Source organism: Pristiophorus japonicus, chromosome 1 (genome assembly GCF_044704955.1).
Source record: "Pristiophorus japonicus isolate sPriJap1 chromosome 1, sPriJap1.hap1, whole genome shotgun sequence".
In the NCBI taxonomy this organism is placed as follows: Eukaryota; Metazoa; Chordata; class Chondrichthyes; family Pristiophoridae; genus Pristiophorus; species Pristiophorus japonicus.
In genome coordinates, this window is record NC_091977.1 from 415,772,077 (window position 1) to 415,794,443 (window position 22,367).

The 22,367-nt window shown below is 46.4% G+C and overlaps 1 protein-coding gene across 1 annotated transcript in view; it reads right to left on the bottom strand.

Moving 5' to 3' along the window:
* The window catches only part of LOC139267383 (lipoxygenase homology domain-containing protein 1-like), a 496,361-nt gene that overhangs the window by 155,167 nt on the left and 318,827 nt on the right, over positions 1–22,367 (bottom strand). Inside the window, exons 24-26 of the mRNA XM_070885678.1 lie at positions 10,968–11,125; positions 5,654–5,712; positions 4,377–4,421 (exon numbers count right to left, since the gene is read on the bottom strand). Of these exons, the coding sequence (XP_070741779.1) occupies positions 4,377–4,421; positions 5,654–5,712; positions 10,968–11,125 (262 nt within the window). The remainder of the gene's footprint in view (positions 1–4,376; positions 4,422–5,653; positions 5,713–10,967; positions 11,126–22,367) is intronic.

A 22,367-nucleotide genomic window follows, 5' to 3' on the forward strand; every position in this document is an offset into this window, starting at 1 on the left:
GCCCGTATAGTCTACGTGCACCCGCGACCACGGTTTGGTGAGCCAGGGCCAGGGGCTCAGGGGGCCTCCCTGGGGGCATTACTGAGTTGGGCACAAATGGTGCACCGTCGGACGTAGAGCTCCAAATCCGCGTCAATGCCAGCCACCAGACGTAGGATCTGGCTATGGCGGTGGAGCTCCCGGACAAATGCCTCTCTGCCTCGCAGAGGCATAACTACTCGGCTGCCCCACATCAGGCAGTCTGCTTGTAGTGACAGCTCATGCATGCGCCTATGGAAAGGTTTGATCTCCTTGGGGCAGGCATCGCGAGCCTCTGCCCAGTCACCAGTTAAGACACATCTTTTTATTAGGGATAACATGGGGTCGCTGGTCGTCCAGGCTCTGGTTTGGCAAGCCGTCATGGGCGAACCTGTGGACTCAAAGGCATTGATTGCCATGACTATCTCACAGTCCTGTTCGTCAGACCCTTCCTTGGTCGCCAGGGGTAGCCTGCTAAGCGCGTCGGCACAGTTGTCTGTGCATTATGGTGTAATCTTAAAACGCCAGCATGAGTGCCCACCGTTGAATGCGTGCCGAGGCATTGCCACTTATTGCCTTGCTCTCGGATAGTCGGGATGTGAGGGGCTTGTGGTCATTTTCTAACGCGATCTTGGCCCCGAAAAGGTATTGGTGCATCTTCTTGACATCGTACACGCACGCGAGCGCCTCCTTCTCCACCATACCGTACCCGCGCTCCGCTCGCGAAAGTGACCTGGAAGCATATGCTATGGGTTGTAATTTACCCGCACTATTGACATGTTGTAAAACGCACCCGACCCCGTATGCTGACGCATCACATGTAAGAACTAGCTTTTTACCTGGATCAAAGAAAGTCAAAACACTGTTGGAACACAGGAGGTTGCGTGCCTTATTGAAGACGCGTTCCTGGGTGTCCCCCCAAAACCAATTGCACCCCTTTCTGAGTAGCACATGGAGAGGCTCCAGCAGCATGCTTAAGTTCTGCATAAAGTTCCCAAAGTAATTGAGTAGCCCGAGAAAGGCACGCAGTTCTGAGACATTCCGGGGCCTGGGTGCCAGGCGAATTGCTTCAGTTTTGGGCTCTGTTGGGCGGATTCCATCAGTGGCAATCCTTCTGCCCAAAAATTCAACCTCGGGCGCGAGAAACAGACACTTGGATTTCTTAACTCTAAGGCCTACCCGATCCAACCGCTTCAGTACTTCCTCCAAGTTGCGGAGATGGGAGTCGGAGTCCCTGCCCGTGATAAGTATGTCGTCTTGAAATACAACCGTCCCCGGGATGGACTTGAGCAGACTCTCCATGTTGCGCTGGAATATAGCAGCTGCCGACCTGATGCCGAATGGGCATCAATTGTACATGAAAAGGCCTCGATGTGTGTTGATGGTGGTGAGTAGCTTAGATTCGTTGGTCAATTCTTGCGTCATATACGCAGATGTGAGATCTAGTTTTGAGAAAAGTTTTCCTCCAGCCAATGTGGCAAATAAGTTCTCCGTTCTGGGCAGCGGGTACTGGTCCTGTAGGGAGACTCTGTTTATAGTAGATTTGTAGTCCCCACAGATTCGTACGGATCCATCAGGCTTCATGACTGGGACGATGGGACTTGCCCAGTCGCTAAATTCCACGGGTGAGATAATGCCTTCCCGCAGAAACCTGTCCAATTTATGTTCAATCTTTTCCCTCATCACATAGGGCACAGCTCTAGCCTCCTGTGTGATGTAGATTTTGACTTTAGCCCCTTTGAAGGTGCCCACACCTGGCTGAAAGAGATGTTCAAATCGACTTAGAACTGTTGAGCAGGAGGTCCGTTCCTCTGACGACATGGCGTGAACATCATCCCATTTCCAGTTTAGTTTTGCCAGCCAGCTTCTCCCCAGCAGTGCTGGGAGATCTCCGAGGACAATCCACAGGGGAAGTCCGTTCACTGTCCCTTTGTGTGTGACTGAGAGCATGGCGTTGCCAAGGACTGGGACGATTTCTTTGGTATAGGTCCTTAGTTTGGTGTCAACCCTTGTGAGTTTTGGTCTGTCTCTTTTGTGCGGCCACAGCTGTTCAAATTGTTGAGCGCTCATGAGGGATCGACTCGCTCCCGTATCCAGCTCCATGTTGACGGGTATCCCGTTGAGTAGGACCCTCATCATTATTGGAGGCGTCTTGTTGTAAGAGCAGTGGCCATTGATCGTGTTGACCCGCTGTACCTCGGTGTCCCGGGTACTGTCCCCACCGTCTTCTGGTCCACTTTCCGACCCTTCCGATTTGTATACCAGCCGAGCTGCCGTTTTTCTGCACATGCGGGCCAGATGCCCTGTATAGTCGCAGTTTCTGCAAACAGCATGCTTAAATCAACACCACCTTGATGAGTGCCTTCCCCCACATCTCCAGCACAGACCGTTTCCATTATTTCCAAAGGATGAGCTGCGTCTGGCTGATCGCTCTTGAGCTTCTCTCAGTTTGTAGTGGATTGTTCGCATTGTGGGTTGATGAGGTGTGAACGGCCGCTCATGTGGCCCTTGATGGCTTCTGGCACTGTTGAGGGCCTGCTCTCCTGCCTTTGTCTGTGTGTGTGGGTAGCGGCTTGTTTCACGCTATGAACCCCGATGTTTTGTTAGTTGTTGTACCCGCAGTGTAGATCAACCTCGTTTCTTCTTCTCCTGCCAAGATGTCTGTGCAACCAGTGTGGCTGCCTCTAGGGTCAAGTTCTTGGTCTCTATGAGCTTTCGGAATATGCCTGCGTGGCCTATTCCTTCAATAAAAAAGTCTCTCAGTACTTCTCTCCTTAGTTCATCGGATAACTCACATAAGCTAGCCAACCTCTGAAGTTCTGCCACGAAGTCGGGTATGCTCTGGCCCACACAGCGTCTGTAGTTGCAGAACCTGTGTCTGGCCATGTGTAGGCTGCTCGCTGGCTTCAGGTGGTCTCTTACCAGTGTGCTCAACTCTTCAAATGACTTGCTTGCTGGTTTCTCGGGTGCCAGCAGGACCTTCATTAAGGTGTATATTTTTGAGCCACAGCTGGTCAAGAGATGGGCTCTTCTCTTGTCTGCCTTATCGTCGCCTAACAAGTCTTTGGTTACGAAGCTTTGCTGGAGCCTTTCTATAACATCCTCCCAATCATCTCCAGCATTGTATTTTTCATCTGAGCCGTTGGTCGCCATTCTGTGGATTCTGTAATCCCATAACTCGTCGCCACTGTAAAGTCCTGTCCCTGCAGTACAGACTTACACGAGGCACATGCTGAAGTCAAGGTCACTCAGGACCTGCACCTTTATTACACAGCTCTCGAATGCCACACTTGCCTGAGACCTGTCCTTATATACCTGTCTGGGACAGGTATCCAGTGTCTCCTGCAAGTGCACCCCTGGTGGTAAGGTAAGCTTGTGGTTACAGATCATCTCTAGTTACAGTCATGTATAGCATGGTAAGATACAGTTATGTACAGTAGTGTGAGATACATGACAGTTATTATAAATTGATTTGGAATGTTTGTTTCGTGGTGACACTCATTTCAGCGTTGTGCCCAGGAGCACGCTGTCTTGTTCGTGACAGAGGGATGGTAAGATGGCGAAGTGGTGAGCAACAGGGATCTGGGGTTTCATTCATTGTAACTGGAGTCTGCTGAGGCATGCACGCACAGCCCATCCAGAATGCGGATGCTGGAATCTGAAATAAAAACAGAAAATGCTGGAAATCTCAGCGGGCCAGACAGCATCTGTGGAGAGAAGCAGAATTAACATTTCCGGTCGATGACCCTTTCGGCCGACAAAAAAAAATAAGATGGCGGCACCGGAAGCGCCACTTCCCCTTTAAGGGCGGCCATGCTGCCGAGCCACAGAGAATGTATCAACAGCAAAAACGTCGCTCCCGCAGAGCAATTCCGGGAAAGGGGTAATTTCCCGTGGGGCGATTTCGCAAAGGGGTCCCCACCAGTCGGTAAGGGGTTAGCGCGTGCACGCCGCAGCAGCAAAAAGGACAGAGCGGTCCCCTTAACCGCTCCAAACCTGAGGAAGAGCAATTTCAAAATGGCGGCCCCTCCGCAGAAACTCGCGGCCAGTCCACTAAAGGGGAAGTGGCGCTTCCGGTGCCGCCATCTTATTTTTTTTTGTCGGCTGAAGGAGTCATTGACCCGAAATGTTAATCCTGCTTCTCTCCACGATGCTGTCTGGCCCGCTGAGATTTCCAGCATTTTCTGTTTTTATTTCAAGCGGCCAAATGCCTTATAGAAAAGGGCAATTTTGGCCCCTGTGTCTCTTAACGAGAGAAAAATAACTGAAGACTAGGATAATATAAATTTAAATTAGTACTTTTATAATTAATAGAAGTGGTAGTGAGGTCTAGACAATAATTATTCATATGTTCTTGCCTTGAGCAATTTCTTGTGTGCTACAATTCACGTCTTCATGAATTTCTGAAAATAAAAGAATGAAGATTTATATTCTCGTGCACATAAAAGAACAATAGTCAGCCTTCTTTAATCTGAGTTAAGAGCTTTGGCACTCGCTGCAAGTCCCTAATTTTATTGGAGTTTCTATTTATTTGGAATCCATTTTCAATTCATTCTTTCTGAGGCCCGATATGTTTTTTGGATAGGATTGTTTGGTTGAGAATGTAAGATGGGAGAACTTCAAACAGATCAGTAATATTTCAGGCAGGTACTGAAGCTGGAGGCCGTAATCTGAAACATTTCTCAACTGTTTAGAGGAACATTCTTCTCAGTGCTGTTATAACACAATGTAATACATTTAGCATCATCCTGGAATCTGGGAGTGTATTTATGTGATGGAAAATAACAAAAAGTCTATTATGAAACACTACTTTCTGAATATACATCACAGCTGATACAATAGTAAAGCCAAAGGGCCAGATCTTCGGCTTTCAAGGTTTTTTGGCGAAAATGGTAGCAATATGTGAAACTTACCGTTTTTGCTGCGCTACCGTTTTTAGGTTGAACTTTCGGGGTTTTACATCTGGGCCATCAGTAAGTGGGACATTGCATGAGAATTCGTGGCACAAACACGCGAGTTTCGCCAAAGTTAGTCTGGAGCTGGGAGCGCTGCGATAGAGGCCTTGGGCGGCCGTGGGAGGGGGGGGGGGGGGCGGGGGGGGAAATTGCAAAAAATATTCCAAAAACATTCCAAAAAACCCTTAGTTAGCAAATCGTTGAAAAATAATTTAAAAATAAAAACCTTAACTTATCTTTTTTGCAAGTTTTCATACTTACTTTTGCTGGCAGGGCTGTACCGACAGGTTTGAACTGTCAGCATTCTGGGTGCGGCGTACGGGTTGGGAGAGTGCCGAAGTACGATGGTAACGCAATCCATGTTGTTACACATCGGCACCTCTCCCCGGCGGTACGTGAAAGCACTGCCGCAAACAGGTACTCGAGGATCCAGCCTGAGCTTTATGACCGGGTTTTCGCCGCGGAGGATCACATCGTGGTGAAAACCCAATCGCAAACTTCTCGAAAGTCCGTCCCACGTTATTCACAATTTTGTTTTCTGACGCTATCTTTAAAAACTTTTCTGTGGCCAAAAGCATTAAATAAATGTTCACTTCTTGAGCCAGATTGGATCTGTGTTTTATGTTGACTGCAGTAATGATTTTTCACAATACCATTTAAAGCATTTTAAATGTTCTCACCAGAAAGTATGATCTCTACATCTGTTTGGACAACATCCATTAAGATATACGGAAACCACCTATCAGAAACATAGAAATGTCACATTATTACTGAGGCAAATTAGTCTAATTTGATCAGAAAAAGTCCTTTACACCCTATCAGATGCATGTTCCTCTTGACCTGCTGATCACCTTTTGTGGTAAATAGTTTTTCTTTTAACTTTTTGGGCCGGATTTTAAGCTTTCGGGTTTTTTCGGCGAAAAGGGAGCGATATGTGAAAATTAATGTTTACGTTACGCTACTGTTTTTAGGCCGAACTTTCAGGTTTTCCGTCTGTGCCAGGCGGTAAGGGGGGTGCTGCATGAGGATTCACGGCGCAAAAAGGCAAGTTTCGCTAAATTTAGTCCGGGACCGGGAGCGCTGCAAGAGAGGCCTTGGGAGGGGGGGCAATTGCAAAAAACATTCCAAAAAAATTCACAAAGCCCTTAGCTAGCAAATCGCTGAAAAATAATTTAAAAATAATAATTTTAACTTATCATTTTGGCCGGTTTTCATACTTACCGCTGCTGATATTTACCTTCTAAAGGGCGGGCAGAGGTCACACCCCTTATAAGGCAAATCGGAAACTTCCGGAAATGGCAGAGACCTGACGCAATGAGGTTTCTGCTATATTCCAGAGAGGGGATGTAGAGTCTGCCAGTATCCGCAAAAGTTATGGAAAAAAAATAGGCAGAACCTCTGAGGAATTTTAGCCCTACTGTCTATCAGTTTGATGAAATATTTCTGTTGGTAGTTTTTTTCTTGCAATTATTTTCCTTTGTCTCTTCTCCAGAAGGCATTGACTCATATTAGATTTGTGCCCTCTTTCCGTTTCTGTCCCTGTTTTCTGCTGCAAGTGCAAAAAGATTAGTTGCATATTCAATGTCATCTTACCTGTTTAATTTTGTCCTTATTTAATATGATTCTTAAAAAATAATAACTTTTATTTATATAGCGCCTTTAACGTAGTAAAACATCCCAAGGCGCTTCACAACAGTGTTACAGACAAACAGATACATTTGACACTGAGGCACAGAAGAAATTAAGGCAGATGATCAAAAGGTTGTTTAAAGAGGTAGGTTTCAACAAGCATCTTAAAGGAGGAAAAAGAGATAGAGAGGCATAGAGGTTTAGGGAGGGAGCTCCAGAGCTTGGGGCCCAGGCAGCTGAAGGCATGTCCACCGATGGCTGAGCAGTTATAATGAGGGATGTTCAAGAGGCCAGAATTTGAGGAGTGCAGACATCTTGTGGGATTGTGAAGCTGAAAAAAATTACAGAGATTGGGAGGGGCAAGTCCATGGAGTGATTTGTAAACAAGGATGAGAATTTTGAAATTGAGGCGTTGTTTAACTGGGAGCCAATGTAGGTCAGAAAGCACAGGGGTGATGGGTGAGCGGGACTTGGTGCAGGTTAGTACACAGGCTGCTGAGTTTTGGATGACTTCAAGTTTACGTAGTGTGGAATGTGGAAGGCTGGCCAGGAGTGAGTTGGAGTAGTCAAGCCTAGAGGTAACAAAGGCATGAATGAGGGTTTCAGCAGCAGGTGAGCTGAGGCAGGGGCGGAGGCGGGCAATGTTACGGAGGTGGAAAAAGGCGGTTTTAGTTATGCCGCGGATATGTGGCTGGAAACTCATTTCAGGGTCAAATATGATACCTAGGTTGCGAACAGTCTTGTTCACCCTCAGATTGATGCTAGGGAGAGGGATGGAGTCAGTGGTTAGGGAACACAGTTTGTGGCGGGGACCAAAGATAATGGCTTTGGTCTTCCCAATATTTTAATTGGAGAAAATTTCTTCTCAATCAGTACTGGATGTCGGACAAGCAATTTGATAATTTAAATACGAAGCGGGGGTCGAGAGAAGTGGTGGAGAGGTAGAGCTGGGTGTCGTCTGCGTACATGTGGAAACTGACTCCGTGTTTTCTGATGACATCGCCAAGGGGCAGCATATAGATGAGAAATAAGAGGGGACCAAGGACAGATCCTTGGGGGACACCAGAGGTAACAATGCACAGAGACATAATTTATATAGTGCCTTTCACGACCACCGGACGTCCCAAAGCACTTTACAGCCAATTGAAGTATATATAAGATTAAAGGAAGCATATGTGAATTACTGTCACATGGAAGGAGTGTTTAAAGCTTGAGACAGTGGTGCGGGAGGAGGTAAATGAACCAGTGTTGAAAATGACGCAGTAGCAGTGGAAGGGTTGCTGCAAGTGTCTGATGAGGGATTTCTTGTAAACAGCAACATGAACAGTCTTGGCTAAGTGCTTATGCCTATGATTCAGAAAATTGTGGGTTCATAGTCCCACTCCAGCAATGGTCCCGGCCTGCAAGATCATCAGCAGGCCAGGCCATTAGAGGGAGAAACGTGCGGCGGCATACCACTGCAGGGAGCAGCGAGTACCGCTGCAGGTGGGTGACAGCTGTGAAAAGGGCGACTGGATTTGACGTCACCCAAATCCAGGTCGCTGATTGCAGTTTGGGCAGGTACAGCAGGAGCGGCGAGGTCGGGGCGGAGGAGCGGCGAGAGTTTGTAGAGGGTTGTGATCGGGGCCCAGGAGAGACGTGAGTTCAGGGCCCAGAAGACGCGAGGGCCTGGGGCAGCGCGGGCCAGCCCACATTGTGATATGTGTGCATGCTAGGTCCATGCAGCAGAGCTGGTCTCAAGTTGTCTTGGTTAATCCTTGCCACTGGTCAAGCCCACTGTGCAATGGCCACCACACGTTAAAAAAATCCACACACAGACATCTGTCACCCTTCAACATGCCAACTCGGGACCTGGAATATTAGGTCCTTCATTGAAACACCTGTGATCTCATCCCTTTTTGGCATGGAAGCAAGTCATCCTCGATACGCGGGACCGCCTATGATGATGAAGTCAATTTCAACCAAGCATGCACTAAAATAACTCACTGATAATTTTATCAAAAAAGTCAATGTCAATACAAAAATCATACTGACATTTTCACTGAAATTATTGGCAAGAGAAATTTTCCCCCTTATTCATAAGAACATAAGAACATAAGAATTAGGAACAGGAGTAGGCCATCTAGCCCCTCGAGCCTGCTCCGCCATTCAACAAGATCATGGCTGATCTGGCCGTGGACTCAGCTCCACTTACCTGCCCGCTCCCCGTAACCCTTAATTCCCTTACTGGTTAAAAATCTATCGATCTGTGATTTGAATACATTCAATGAGCTAGCCTCAACTGCTTCTTTGGGCAGAGAATTCCACAGATTCACAACCCTCTGGGAGAAGAAATTCCTTCACAACTCAGTTTTAAATTGGCTCCCCCGTATTTTGAGGCTGTGCCCCCTAGTTCTAGTCTCCCCGACCAGTGGAAACAACCTCTCTGACTCTATCTTGTCTATCCCTTTCATTATTTTAAATGTTTCTATAAGATCACCCCTCATCCTTCTGAACTCCAATGAGTACTGACCCAGTCTCCTCAATCTATCATCATAAAGTAACCCCCTCATCTCCGGAAACAGCCTAGTGAATCGTCTCTGTACCCCCTCCAAAGCTAGTATATCCTTCCTTAAGAAAGGTGACCAAAACTGCACACAGTACTCCAGGTGCGGCCTCACCAATACCCTGTACAGTTGCAGCAGGACCTCCCTGCTTTTGTACTCCATCCCTCTCGCAATGAAGGCCAACATTCCATTCGCCTTCCTGATTACCTGCTGCACCTGCAAACTAACTTTTTGGGATTCATGCACAAGGACCCCCAGGTCCCTCTGCACCGCAGCATGTTGGATTTTCACCCCATTCAAATAATATTCCCTTTTACTGTTTTTTTTTCCAAGGTAGATGACCTCACATTTTCCGACATTGTATTCCATCTGCTAGACCTTAGCCCATTCACTTAACCTATCTAAATCTCTTTGCAGCCTCTCTGTGTCCTCTACACAACCCGCTTTCCCACTAATCTTTGTGTCATCTGCAAATTTTGTTATACTACACTCCGTCTCCTCTTCCAGATCATCTATGTATATTGTAAACAGTTGTGTCCCAGCACCGATCCCTGTGGCACACCACTAACCACCGATTTCCAACCCGAAAAGGAGCTATTTATCCCGACTCTCTGCTTTCTGTTAGCTAGCCAATTCTCTGTCCATGCTAATACATTTCCTCTGACTCTGCGTACCTTTATCTTCTGCAGTAACCTTTTGTGTGGCACCTTATCGAATGCCTTTTGGAAATCTAAATACACCACATCCATCGGTACACCTCTATCCACCATGCTCGTTATATCCTCAAAGAATTCCAGTAAATTAGTTAAATAAGATTTCCCCTTCATGAATCCATGTTGCGTCTGCTTGATTGCACTATTCCTATCTAGATGTCCCGCTATTTCCTCCTTAATGATAGCTTCAAGCATTTTCCCCATTACAGATGTTAAAAAATTATTTATGCAAATTTAGCTTGGTTTTCTTTTAACTAGAAACTGATTACTCAACTACTAGTAACAGCACAATTAAATTCAGACTGTTTGATCTAAGTTGCCAGGCCTGTGCCATATATGCATTACATTACAATTAGTAAAAACTGAAAAATAGCATTTTTCTGCATGACTTATTTGATTTTATCAAGAATCACCAGAATATTCTAGACATATCCACATATATTTGGCATTAATTTAATATTATTGTAAAACACTAGGAAGCGTGATATTCCAAACACTTAGGGCTAGAAATTCGGTTTTGGCTTATAGCGATTTTTTTCCGCCAAAAAAAACGCTATGACTCTGCCATGATTTTAAGGCTGAACATTCGGGAAAAATTGGGAAAAAATGCACCCGATGGGAAAATCGGCGCTGCAAACCGCGAATTTTCTGCAACTTTTCTCTGAGGCTAATACCGCTGCGAGTTGGGCCGAGGGAGGGGGGAAAACACCATTTTTTTTCCCCAAAAAACAAAAAATAAAAAAGCACAAAACATTCACAAGACCCTTTTCTAGCGAATTGCTGCAAAAGAATTTTTAAAATTAAAACTTTAACTTACGCATTTTGCAGGGTTTCATATCTACCGCTGTTCCAAGTACTGCACCGACAGGTTTTTCTTCAGCGTTTTCTTTGGTCTTACCTATGGGTCACTGCTGAGCCAAATATCGGGCGAAAGCGCTTTTTCCAGTCTTGCACACCGCCGGTATTTCAAAACCGTCGGCTTAAGACTGCAGGGAATTTCCCGCCACACCGTTTTCCGCCCAAAAACCGTCGAAAAACCCGGAGCAAGATTGCGGAATTTCTAGCCCTTATATTTTTGTCTAACAAGATTTATACATAATTGTTACCTGTCACAGTTGAAGACATATTCTAATTTATTGTGACCCTGTTCCTTAATGACCACTTTCTCACAATACCAACGCTGAGATTTTTCATCTGCTTCACTGTGTAGGAGCACCTTCTGTAGCTTACCGAGGGACACAGCCTCCAATTGGAAAAGTTCATGCTTGAAGAAAAAGTTACAGAGCAAGTGTTAATGAAGGTACATTTTAGTTCAAATCAATTCTGTGCACACTGCACTATGTAGATTATTAATAACTCCTTGAAATATTTTATTTTCATTTTGTATGGATTATCTGGTCATTATCACATTGCTGTTTGTGGGAGCTTGTTTTCGCAAATTGGCTGCTGCACTTCATTGGTTGTAAAGTGCTTTGGAACATCCGGGGATCGTGAAAGACACTATAAATGTTAAGTCTTTCTTTCTTTTTAGCTCAATGAGGTTTGTTTAGCTAGAGATTCAGATACCAGAATTCAGTGCATCAACCGCCCCATTAGTGGGGCTTACTAGTAAAATGGCCACTGCAAAGAGCAAATGTTATATTTATTGTAGTCAAAAACATATATTAAAAAAATGGGAGCCAAAATTTCTGGCTTTTCTTTAGCAACAAAGTAAAGTTGAGTGAAAACTGATGGAATAAGGGTAGAGACTACTGCCCTGCCAAAGATGCATCAACAAATACTAGCAGAATGTTAGGAAGAAACAATTTTTTGTTTATCAATTCGTCAAAATTACAGGATAGTCAAAAAGTTAATATTTAGTACCAGATCAGATCTGGCATTGGTGAGATCTCACCTGGAACTAAATACCCACTTAACAAAGAGAGCTTGGGTACAGCAGTCATTGCCGGGTAGCTTTAACATTGGAGGAGGAGCACAAAGGGACATACACTCACAACTTGCAATAGGCTGTTCAAGGTAGTGTGTTTACCATAACAGAGTAATTTACCTGGGCAAGATGGAGAAATAACAGAAGAAATACAGGGTTAGCAGATAGACAGTGCCAAAGGTATGCTATCTGGTGCAAGAAAACAGCCAGCTATCTGCAATTCATTACTAACAATGAAGGTCAAAATTATCTTCAACCTTTATACCACAGGAATCTTCCTATACCCACAAGGGATACCTCAGGAGTTGGCCACCTTGATGTATACAGCTCTATTAAGAGGTAACTGGAGCTAATTTCCATGGTACAGAGCAGCATTGTGAAAACAGTTTGCTACCACTACTAAAACATATATTGCATTTCATTGCAAGACTCCCACCTGGGGCATATGCTTTCACTGTAAGGCAATCAAATATGACACAACTCTTTGAATAAAAAGAAAGGATTGATGGCTGGATCCTCCCAACCTACCTCACCTCATGATTGTAAATGTTTTCCATGCGAGATGGCCATGAGGGCTTCTTGAAGTTTGAACCTTAAAATATCCATAGCATCAGGAGGTATTCATGAAAGATGCCCTTCTAGCCTGCGCTAATGAGGTTGCTATTGCAATTGCCAAGTTGTTGCTCCAGTGCAGATGAGCACTAATCCAAAATAGTTATACTAGTTTGCAAGCCACTAGTGTGAAAGCAAGTCACTGCTCAACACAGTGCAGGGGTTTATTTTTCAATTGCTGAAGTTCAGGTGAAAATGCTTAGCACGCTTGCGCTACATTCCTCTGTGTTCTAGTTTTAGACAATTGTTAGCCCATTTATTTTAATACACCCATGACATGAGCTTTCGAGCACATATCCACAGCATAACTAAGATTGCCTATTTCCACTTCCATAACATCGCCCGTCTCCACCCTTGTCTCAGCTCATCTGTGCTGAAGTCCTCATCCATGCCTTTGTTACCTCTAGACGTGACTATTCTAATGCACTCCTGGCTGGTCTCCCATATTTTACCCTACGTAAACGAGAGGAGATCCAAAGCTCAAGTTGTTGTTCATGTTGTAAAGGCTTCTGCTCATACCACTTGTTCACAGTCATGTGGGCTCTACATACAGTCCTCCTTGTGTGCATGTATGACAGTAAGATGGAGCGGAGGTAGCGAAGAAGAGGGCAAGATGCTCAGAGGAAGGAAGAGGAGGACTCTCAGCAGGAGGTTTTACCCACCTAGGGTCTTCCGAGAGTACTTCTCCTATCTGTACCTAAGCCAGGAGCAGTGTATTAGGAGGCTCCACTTCATCAAAGAGATGGTTACAGAACTGTGCCAACTCCAGCAGCCAGGCCTGCAGCCTCAGAGCCGGACAATGACGGTGCTGCCAGTGGCCCTCAAGGTCACCATGGCCCATATTGTTTAGCCCATCGGATCCTTCCAGTCCAAAGCAGGAGACATGGCTAACATCTCTCAGTTCGCTGTCCATCGCTGCATCCAGGCAACAGAGGTTCTGTACTCCAGGAGAAGAAATGTCATTGTCTTTCCTCTGATCAGAGATGCAGGAAGAGCATGCATGTAGCTTTGCCAGGATAGCAGACTTCCCCATGCTGCAGGGCAACATCAACTACACACACGTGGTTTTACAGGCACCGCATATCAATCCTGAGATATTCCATAACCGTAAAACTATCACTCACTTAATGTGCAGTTGGTGTGCGACCACGACAGCGCACCATGATGGTGAATGCCCAGTATCCTGGCAGGAGTCATGAAGTGCCAGTCCAGTGTGCCAGCAAACTTCCACCACACCAAACCTGAGAGTGGCTGCTTAGAAACAAGGGCTATCTGCTCTGCAGCTGGCTGAAGACTCCCCTCCGCAATCCCACCACTCACGGACAGCAGTCATATAATGAGATCCATGCTGCCAAAAGGAAATTCATCGAGCAGACCATCGGGGTGCTCAAACAATGGTTCTGTTGCCTTGACCGCTCGGGAGGAGCCGGCCAGTACATACCAGAGCAGGAGTCCGATTTTGTGATCTCCTGCATGCTCCACAGCTTGGCCATCATGAACGCTCAGCTCTTGCCATCGTGGATTCCAGGCACATCTCAGGAGGACGAGGACGAGGAAGAAGGAGAGGAGGTGGAAGGGGAGGAGGAGGAAGGGAAGACGCAGGCAGCGGATCCCCGTTCTGGAAGGGCTATCCGTGAACGCCTCAGTTCTAGTGAATGAAACCCCAGAACCCCGTTGGTCACCACTTCCCCATCTTACCGTCCCCCTCTGTTATGAAACATCACAGCATCTTCCTCAGCACAAAGCTGAAATGAGAGCCACCACAAAACAAACGTTCCAAACATACTGTATAAATTTATCCAATTCAAATCACAAGAACAAAATCAACTAATCACCCTGTGCATTCTCTGTCTTTCTGTCTGTCGTTCGTGTGCCATTTCCTCCTCTAGTGCTCCTATGAAGTGCTCCCCCAAAGGCTGCAGCATGGCTGGTGTAAAGCTGCTAAGCCTCCATGGATGGTTTTCCAGACCAATATGTCGAGGAACCAACTAGGGGGGAGGCCATCTTAGACTGGGTGTTATGTAATGAGAGAGGATTAATTAGCAATCTCGTTGTGCGAGGCCCCTTGGGGAAGAGTGACCATAATATGGTGGAATTCTGCATTAGGATGGAGAATGAAACAGTTAATTCAGAGACCATAGTCCAGAACTTAAAGAAGGGTAACTTTGAAGGTATGAGGCGTGAATTGGCTAGGATAGATTGGCGAATGATACTTAAGGGGTTGACTGTGGATGGGCAATGGCAGACATTTAGAGACCGCATGGATGAACTACAACAATTGTACATTCTTGTCTGGCGTAAAAATAAAAAAGGGAAGGTGGCTCAACCGTAGCTATCAAGGGAAATCAGGGATAGTATTAAAGTCAAGGAAGTGGCATACAAATTGGCCAGAAATAGCAGCGAACCCGGGGACTGGGAGAAATTTAGAACTCAGCAGAGGAGGACAAAGGGTTTGATTAGGGCAGGGAAAATGGAGTACGAGAAGAAGCTTGCAGGGAACATTAAGACGGATTGCAAAAGTTTCTATAGATATGTAAAGAGAAAAAGGTTAGTAAAGACAAACGTAGGTCCCCTGCAGTCAGAATCAGGGGACGTCATAACGGGGAACAAAGAAATGGCAGACCAATTGAACAAGTACTTTGGTTCGGTATTCACTAAGGAGGACACAAACAACCTTCCGGATATAAAAGGGGTCAGAGGGTCTAGTAAGAAGGAGGAACTGAGGGAAATCCTTATTAGTCGGGAAATTGATGGGATTGAAGGCCAATAAATCCCCAGGGCCTGATGGACTGCATCCCAGAGTACTTAAGGAGGTGGCCTTGGAAATAGCGGATGCATTGACAGTCATTTTCCAACATTCCATTGACTCTGGATCAGTTCCTATGGAGTGGAGGGTAGCCAATGTAACCCCACTTTTTAAAAAAGGAGCGAGAGAGAAAACAGGGAATTATAGACCGGTCAGCCTGACCTCAGTAGTGGGTAAAATGATGGAATCAATTATTAAGAATGTCATAGCAGCGCATTTGGAAAGAGGTGACATGATAGGTCCAAGTCAGCATGGATTTGTGAAAGGGAAATCATGCTTGACAAATCTTCTGGAATTTTTTGAGGATGTTTCCAGTAGAGTGGACAAGGGAGAACCAGTTGATGTGGCATATTTGGACTTTCAGAAGGCTTTCGACAAGGTCCCACACAAGAGATTAATGTGCAAAGTTAAAGCACATGGGATTGGGGGTAGTGTGCTGATATGAATTGAGAACTGGTTGTCAGACAGGAAGCAAAGAGTAGGAGTAAATGGGTACTTTTCAGAATGGCAGGCAGTGACTAGTGGGGTACTGCAAGGTTCTGTGCTGGGGCCCCAGCTGTTTACACTGTACATTACTGATTTAGACAAGGAGATTAAATGTAGTATCTCCAAATTTGCGGATGACACTAAGTTAGGTGGCAGTGTGAGCTGTGAGGAGAATGCTATGAGGCTGCAGAGTGACTTGGATAGGTTAGGTGAGTGGGCAAATGCATGGCAGATGCAAGTATAATGTGGATAAATGTGAGGTTATCCACTTTGGTGGTAAAAACAGAGAGACAGACTATTATCTGAATGGTGACAGATTAGGAAAAGGGGAGGTGCAACGAGACCTGGGTGTCATGGTACATCAGTCATTGAAGGTTGGCATGCAGGTACAGCAGGCGGTTAAGAAAGCAAATGGCATGTTGGCCTTCATAGCGAGGGGATTTGAGTACAGGGGCAGGGAGGTGTTGCTACAGTTGTACAGGGCCTTTGTGAGGCCACACCTGGAGTATTGTGTACAGTTTTGGTCTCCTAACTTGAGGAAGGACATTCTTGCTATTGAGGGAGTACAGCGAAGGTTCACCAGACTGATTCCTGGGATGGCGGGACTGACCTATCAAGAAAGACTGGATCAACTGGGCTTGTATTCACTGGAGTTCAGAAGAATGAGAGGGGACCTCATAGAAACGTTTAAAATTCTGATGGGTTCAGACAGGTTCGATGCAGGAAGAATGTTCCCAATGTTGGGGAAGTCCAGAACCAGGGGTCACAGTCTAAGGATAAGGGGTAAGCCATTTAGGACCGAGATGAGGAGAAACTTCTTCACCCAGAGAGTGGTGAACCTGTGGAATTCTCTACCACAGAAAGTTGTTGAGGCCAATTCACTAAATATATTCAAAAAGGAGTTAGATGTAGTCCTTACTACTAGGGGGATCAAGGGGTATGGCGAGAAAGCAGGAATGGGGTACTGAAGTTGCATGTTCAGCCATGAACTCATTGAATGGCGGTGCAGGCTAGAAGAGCCGAATGGCCTATTCCTGCACCTATTTTCTATGTTTCCATGTTTCTATGGAGGAGACTTCAGATGGCCTTGCAGGACGGCCTCGAGCAGCTCTGGCTCTTGAAGGCCCAGATGGAGACTGCATCATCACGGCATAGGCGTCAGCTGTCAGGGCTGGGTGGATGGCAGGCAGCAGCAACGGCACTGGCAGAGTGACAGTGGTGGGAGTACGACTACCGTCATTCTGAGAGAGGACAGCAGGTTCTTGCTTTACGCAGCCACTGCCACTCCCCTGGGGTACTGCCTCATCATTCCTAGCCATCTGTTGGGGGACAGATTGCTAGAATGCTGTGAGGCCCAGCAAGCCCCTTTCCACATTCGTAAACCCAGCCACGATGGCAGCAGTCTGAGCTTCCACTGCAGCACTGAGACAAAGAAACATTGAAAATAGATTCAGGAATAGGCCATTCGGCCCTTCGAGCCTGCACCACCATTCAATATGATCATGGCTGATCATGAACTTCAATACCCTATTCCTACTTTCTCTCCATACCCCTTGATCCCTTTAGCCATAAGAGCCACATCTAACTCCCTTTTGAATATATCCAATGAACTGGCCTCAACAACTTTCTGTGGTAGAGAATTCCACATGCTCCACAATTTTCTGAGTGAAGAAGTTTCTCCTCATCTCGGTTCTAAATGGCTTACCCCTTATCCTTAGACTGTGACCCCTGGTTCTGGACTTCCCCAACATCGGGAACATTCCACCTGCATCTAACCTGTCAAATCCCGTCAGAATTTTATATGTTTCTCGGAGATCCCCTCTCATTCTTCTAAATTCCAGTGAATATAAGCCTAGTCGATCCAGTCTTTCTTCATATGTCAGTCCTGTCATCCCGGGAATCAGTTTGGTGAACCTTCGCTGCACTCCCTCAATAGCAATAATGTCCTTCCTCAGATTAGGAGACCAAAACTGTACATAATATTCAAGATGTGGCCTCACCAAGGCCCTGTACAACTGTAGGAAGACCTCCTTGCTCCTATACTCAAATCCTCTCGCTATGAAGGCCAACATACCATTTGCCTTCTTCACCGCCTGCTGTACCTGTATGCCAACTTTCAATGACTGATGTACCATGACACCCAGGTCTCGTTGCACCTTCCCTTTTACTAATCTGTCACCATTCAGATAATAATCTGCCTTCCTGTATTTACTACCAAAGTGGATAACCTCACATTTATCTACATTATACCGCATCTGCCATGTATTTGCCCACTCACCTAACTTGTCCAAGTCACCTGCAGCTTCTTCGCATCTTCCTCACAGCTCACACTGCCACCCAGCTTAGTGTCATCTGCAAACTTGGAGATATTACACTCAATTCCTTCGTCTAAATCATTAATGTATATTGTAAATAGCTGGGGTCCCAGCACTGAACCTTGCAGTACTCCACTAGTCACTGCCTGCCATTCTGAAAAGGATCCGTTTATTCCAACTCTCTGCTTCCTGTCTGCCAACCAGTTCTCTATCCACATCAGTACATTATCCTCAATACCATGTGCTTTAATTTTGCACACTAATCTCTCGTGTGGGACCTTGTCAAAAGCCTTTTGAAAGTCTAAATATACCACATCCACTGGCTCCCCCTTGTCCACTCTACTTGTTACATCCTCAAAAAATTCTAGAAGATTTGTCAAGCATGATTTCCCATTCATAAATCCATGTTGACTTGGACCGATCCTGTCACTGCTTTCCAAATGCGCTGCTATTACATCTTTAAGAATTGATTCCAACATTTTCCCCACCACTGATGTCAGGCTGACATAAACTTTATTTTGACAGCGATATGGACCCAGATTTTCAACTAAGCGTCTGCCTGGAGTGCCTAGTGCAAATTCGGACAGAAGCTGTTCATAATTTTCTGCCTATTCATTTTAATTGATGGAAAATCATGAGAAACTTGTGCCCAAATGTGCGTTATGCACCAAAAGCACAGCTAAATCATTTCACTGCCTAGCCCCATAGATTCCTATCGCTTTGGAAGGAATACTGTCCTAACAAATTGGCATCACAAACTACACAACTGCGCTTCGTTATTGCAAGAGAAAAAGTGGAAATTGGAGACAAAAAAAAACATGTTTCTGCACAGCACACAAAGACAATCGTTCATTCTCCTGCAAATGTACATAAGACGATTCTGAAGAAAAAACTCAAGAATTTCCCACGATAAAACTTATACCCTCTTGGCCCGTTTGTGAGAGACTGGGGGTGAATGCGAGATCTTCAGTTTGCTGATTGGAGCAATGGCCCACATGTTCGCAGGTACGCTGACGCACACGGTGCGCTCCTGGGATCTGTGGACCACTACGCTGCACTCAACTCCGCAGTGTCCAACAGCAGCTTCTCAAAGGAAGGTTCCCAGTAGGTAAGTGCGCATTGCGTTCGGATGCTGGCGGCGTAATCCTTCGTTACACAGTCAACCACAAAATCCGGGCCAATGACAATGACATGCTTCAGCAACAAAGCACCTCCCTTTTAAGTAGTGCAGAGAGCCTAGGCCAACCTTTATTGGCCAGTAGATTGCATCGAATATTGGCCCCCTTTTCAGCGCTGTCAATCAGCACCACTTTGAACAGGCACAGGCACATAGCGCTTCGCACTGCCTGTGCCCATTTTCGGGCTTTATCCAATTTCTGGGCCACTTTCTTCTCTGTGAAAAGGATAAATAAGACATTAAAACCCAGATTTTCAACTAAGCATCTGCCTGGAGTGCCTATTGCAAATTCAGACAGAAGCTGTTCATAATTTTCTGCCTATTCATTTTAATAGATGGAAAATCATGAGCAACTTGTGCCCAAATTTGTGACATCAACTCCCCAGTGGAAAGAACTGTTACACCTAGGCGCTGAAGACCAAAATTCTGGGCTCTGTAAACAAACACAATTATCTATTTGAGTACTGTATTGGCATTAACACAGTGTCACGTAAAGATACTTTGTTGTCATGTGGCTGTCACAGATAGATAGCAAAATTAGCTGCCACTGCCATCTCACAAAGGCCTTGCAATTGGGAAGAGCTTGGGGCGGGGGGTGGGGGATGGGGGGAACCTGCGGCAGGGGAGATCTCAGCTTTCATTGTAGGTCCTCATGGAGCTCGATTGCTTTTTTTAGTTGTTTTAATCCGGAATGCACTGCCTAAAAGGGTGGAGGAAGTAGATTCAGTAGTAACTTTCAAAAGGGAATTAGATACATACCTGAAAAAGAAGAATATGGAGGGCTATTGGGAAAGAACAGGGGAGTGGAACTAATTGGACAGCTCTTTCAAAGAGCCAGCACAGGCATAATGGGCCAAATGACCTCCTCTGTGCTGTATGATTCTACCCCTGCAAGTAAAGTGAGAAAAAAGTTACCTATTAGAGCCTCTTCTGGCATTATCTCTCTATCCCACTGGAAAGCCACTGTGGCTTGCCACTCAGGCTATCCAGTTAAAATTATAGTGAGGTCCCAATCAATGTTCCCTTTAATTTTTTTTTGCATGAGCGCTCCTTTAAGGGTCAGTGCGGCCAATTCAAAATACCGCGGCTGTGCGGGAGCTACAGATGCTAAGCGGCTGTGCGTCCGCGCAGCTTAAAGGGAACATTGGTCCCAATTAAGTAATCGAGACCGATGTGCATATGTACAAAAGGATTCTGTCGGCTTTGGGTTGGCGTCCTTGCCAACTGCTCAGTAGAATAGATTAAGGCCCGCCAGAAACCTGCCGCACTTGCCGTCTTTTTGCCGCCATTACCGCCGCTATGGTTGCGACAGCCATTGGATCGATTTTCACCGTTTAAAAAAAAATGACGACCAGGGGTAATGACCGGCGGGAATCAGGACTTTGGTGCGGTGTGGGTGTGTAGGTTGGAGAGCAATTACCATGGGGAAATTCACCCTTCTGGAGATTTACAGCTAACGAGCCAGCTGCTCTCCTTGGCCTTCTTAAAGACCAGGGTTTGCAGCTAGGCCCTGAGGAGGGAAAGCCTTGCAGTGAAGCCCATGGCTGGCGCTGCTGTACCAAAAAGGCCAACTCAATTTTCAGACGTGGAGCTGGAGACCTTAATGCAGGCTGTCGAGTGAAAGAGGCGAGTGAGTACCCAGACGCAGAGAGACCCAGTCAGGACGTTTTCAGTAATGGAGGGAAATAGCTGTGGAAGTCTCAGGGACCTCCATCCATAATCGGACAGCGACTCAATGTCGGACAAGAATGAACAACATTATCTGTTTGATGAAAGTGAGTACCTGTTCCACCAACTGATGACCTTCCATCTGAGAGCCTCTCCTTCATCCTTCTCTTATTTCCCACCTTCACTGTATAGTCACTGAAACAGCATTTCATTGTTGCGGTCTCTATGTGTGTTCTCGCAATGGAGGCTCCCTTTCATCTCAGTTACAGCTGCATGTCAGCGACACACAATTGTGCACTCATTTCGGATGTGTCATCACAGTGGTACTCGCCAACAATTCTTTATTTTGCAGGCCAAGATTGCTCACAACCACATGGAGCAAAGGAGGACTGGTGGTGGCGAGGCAGAGATACAGATCCTCATACCCTTGGAGGAGAGGGTCGAGGCACTCGTGGGCAGACATACTGCCTTTCCTGTGGCCTGCGGTGCTGCTGATACTGATGTGGGTAAGTGAAGGCCCTCCTTTAATGCTATCTCACCCTGAATGCTCCAATGATTACTCTGCCTTTCCTTCTGAAACTGTGCTAGTTGCAGTCTCCATGCAACAATTCCCCACCCCGCCCTCACGACAGCCCTTCTCCCATTAATGCTTGTAGATGAGACCCCTCCTCGCCCCCTCACCCCCACCCCCCATGGCCTCTGGTACTGGCGATGCCGATTTGGGCAGCATGGGTAAGTGAGGCCTTCCTTGCAGATGAGAGACCGAATGGCAGCCATAGTGAGGGATAGGATCCATCTCAAACACCGGCGCAAACCCGAGAGGGGACCCTTGAGGACAATGGCAGCTGAGGCGAGGGAGAGGATCCACCTCAAACAACATTGCAGGGCCTGGAGGACAGCACTGAGGACATTGCTCCAGCCTTGCTGACACCCTGGAGCACACTCCATCCTTTGGGGACATCTCCGATGGGGAAGAGGAAGAGGACACTGCTTGAACTCATACATGCCAGCTCAGATACTGGGAGTGCGCGGTTCGATCTAGTTCAGATAGGACAGGGGTCTGCACTCGGTGTTGCACCGGGGCCTAGAGCTGCAGCATGGTTACGGGGTTAGGCAACCTCAGATGCCATCTCTCGGGGGGCGAGTTCGCACTGGAGTTCTGCTGAGGAGGACTCACACGAGCCCATCGATGTTGGGGCTTATGAAAGAAAGGTGCAGGCCATGCATTCCCAGAAGTTGGGGGCACTGGCAAGGGTGTTGGAGAGGCTGTCGGAAGTGGTGAGGAGTGTGGAGGAGTTCACCTCCTGCATTATCGACAGCTTTGCGCACGCCATGGAGCCCATCATTGCCAGTGTGCAGGCGATGGAGAGAGACCATGCAGATCCAGCTGTGAGGCCACAACTCACAGGTGATGTGGCAGCTGTCATTGCAGCACAGGCACAAAGGAACGAGTGTATCGGTGCTGCTTTGGAGAGGATGGCCGTGGCTCTGCAAGAGTCGATGGAGCGTCTAACT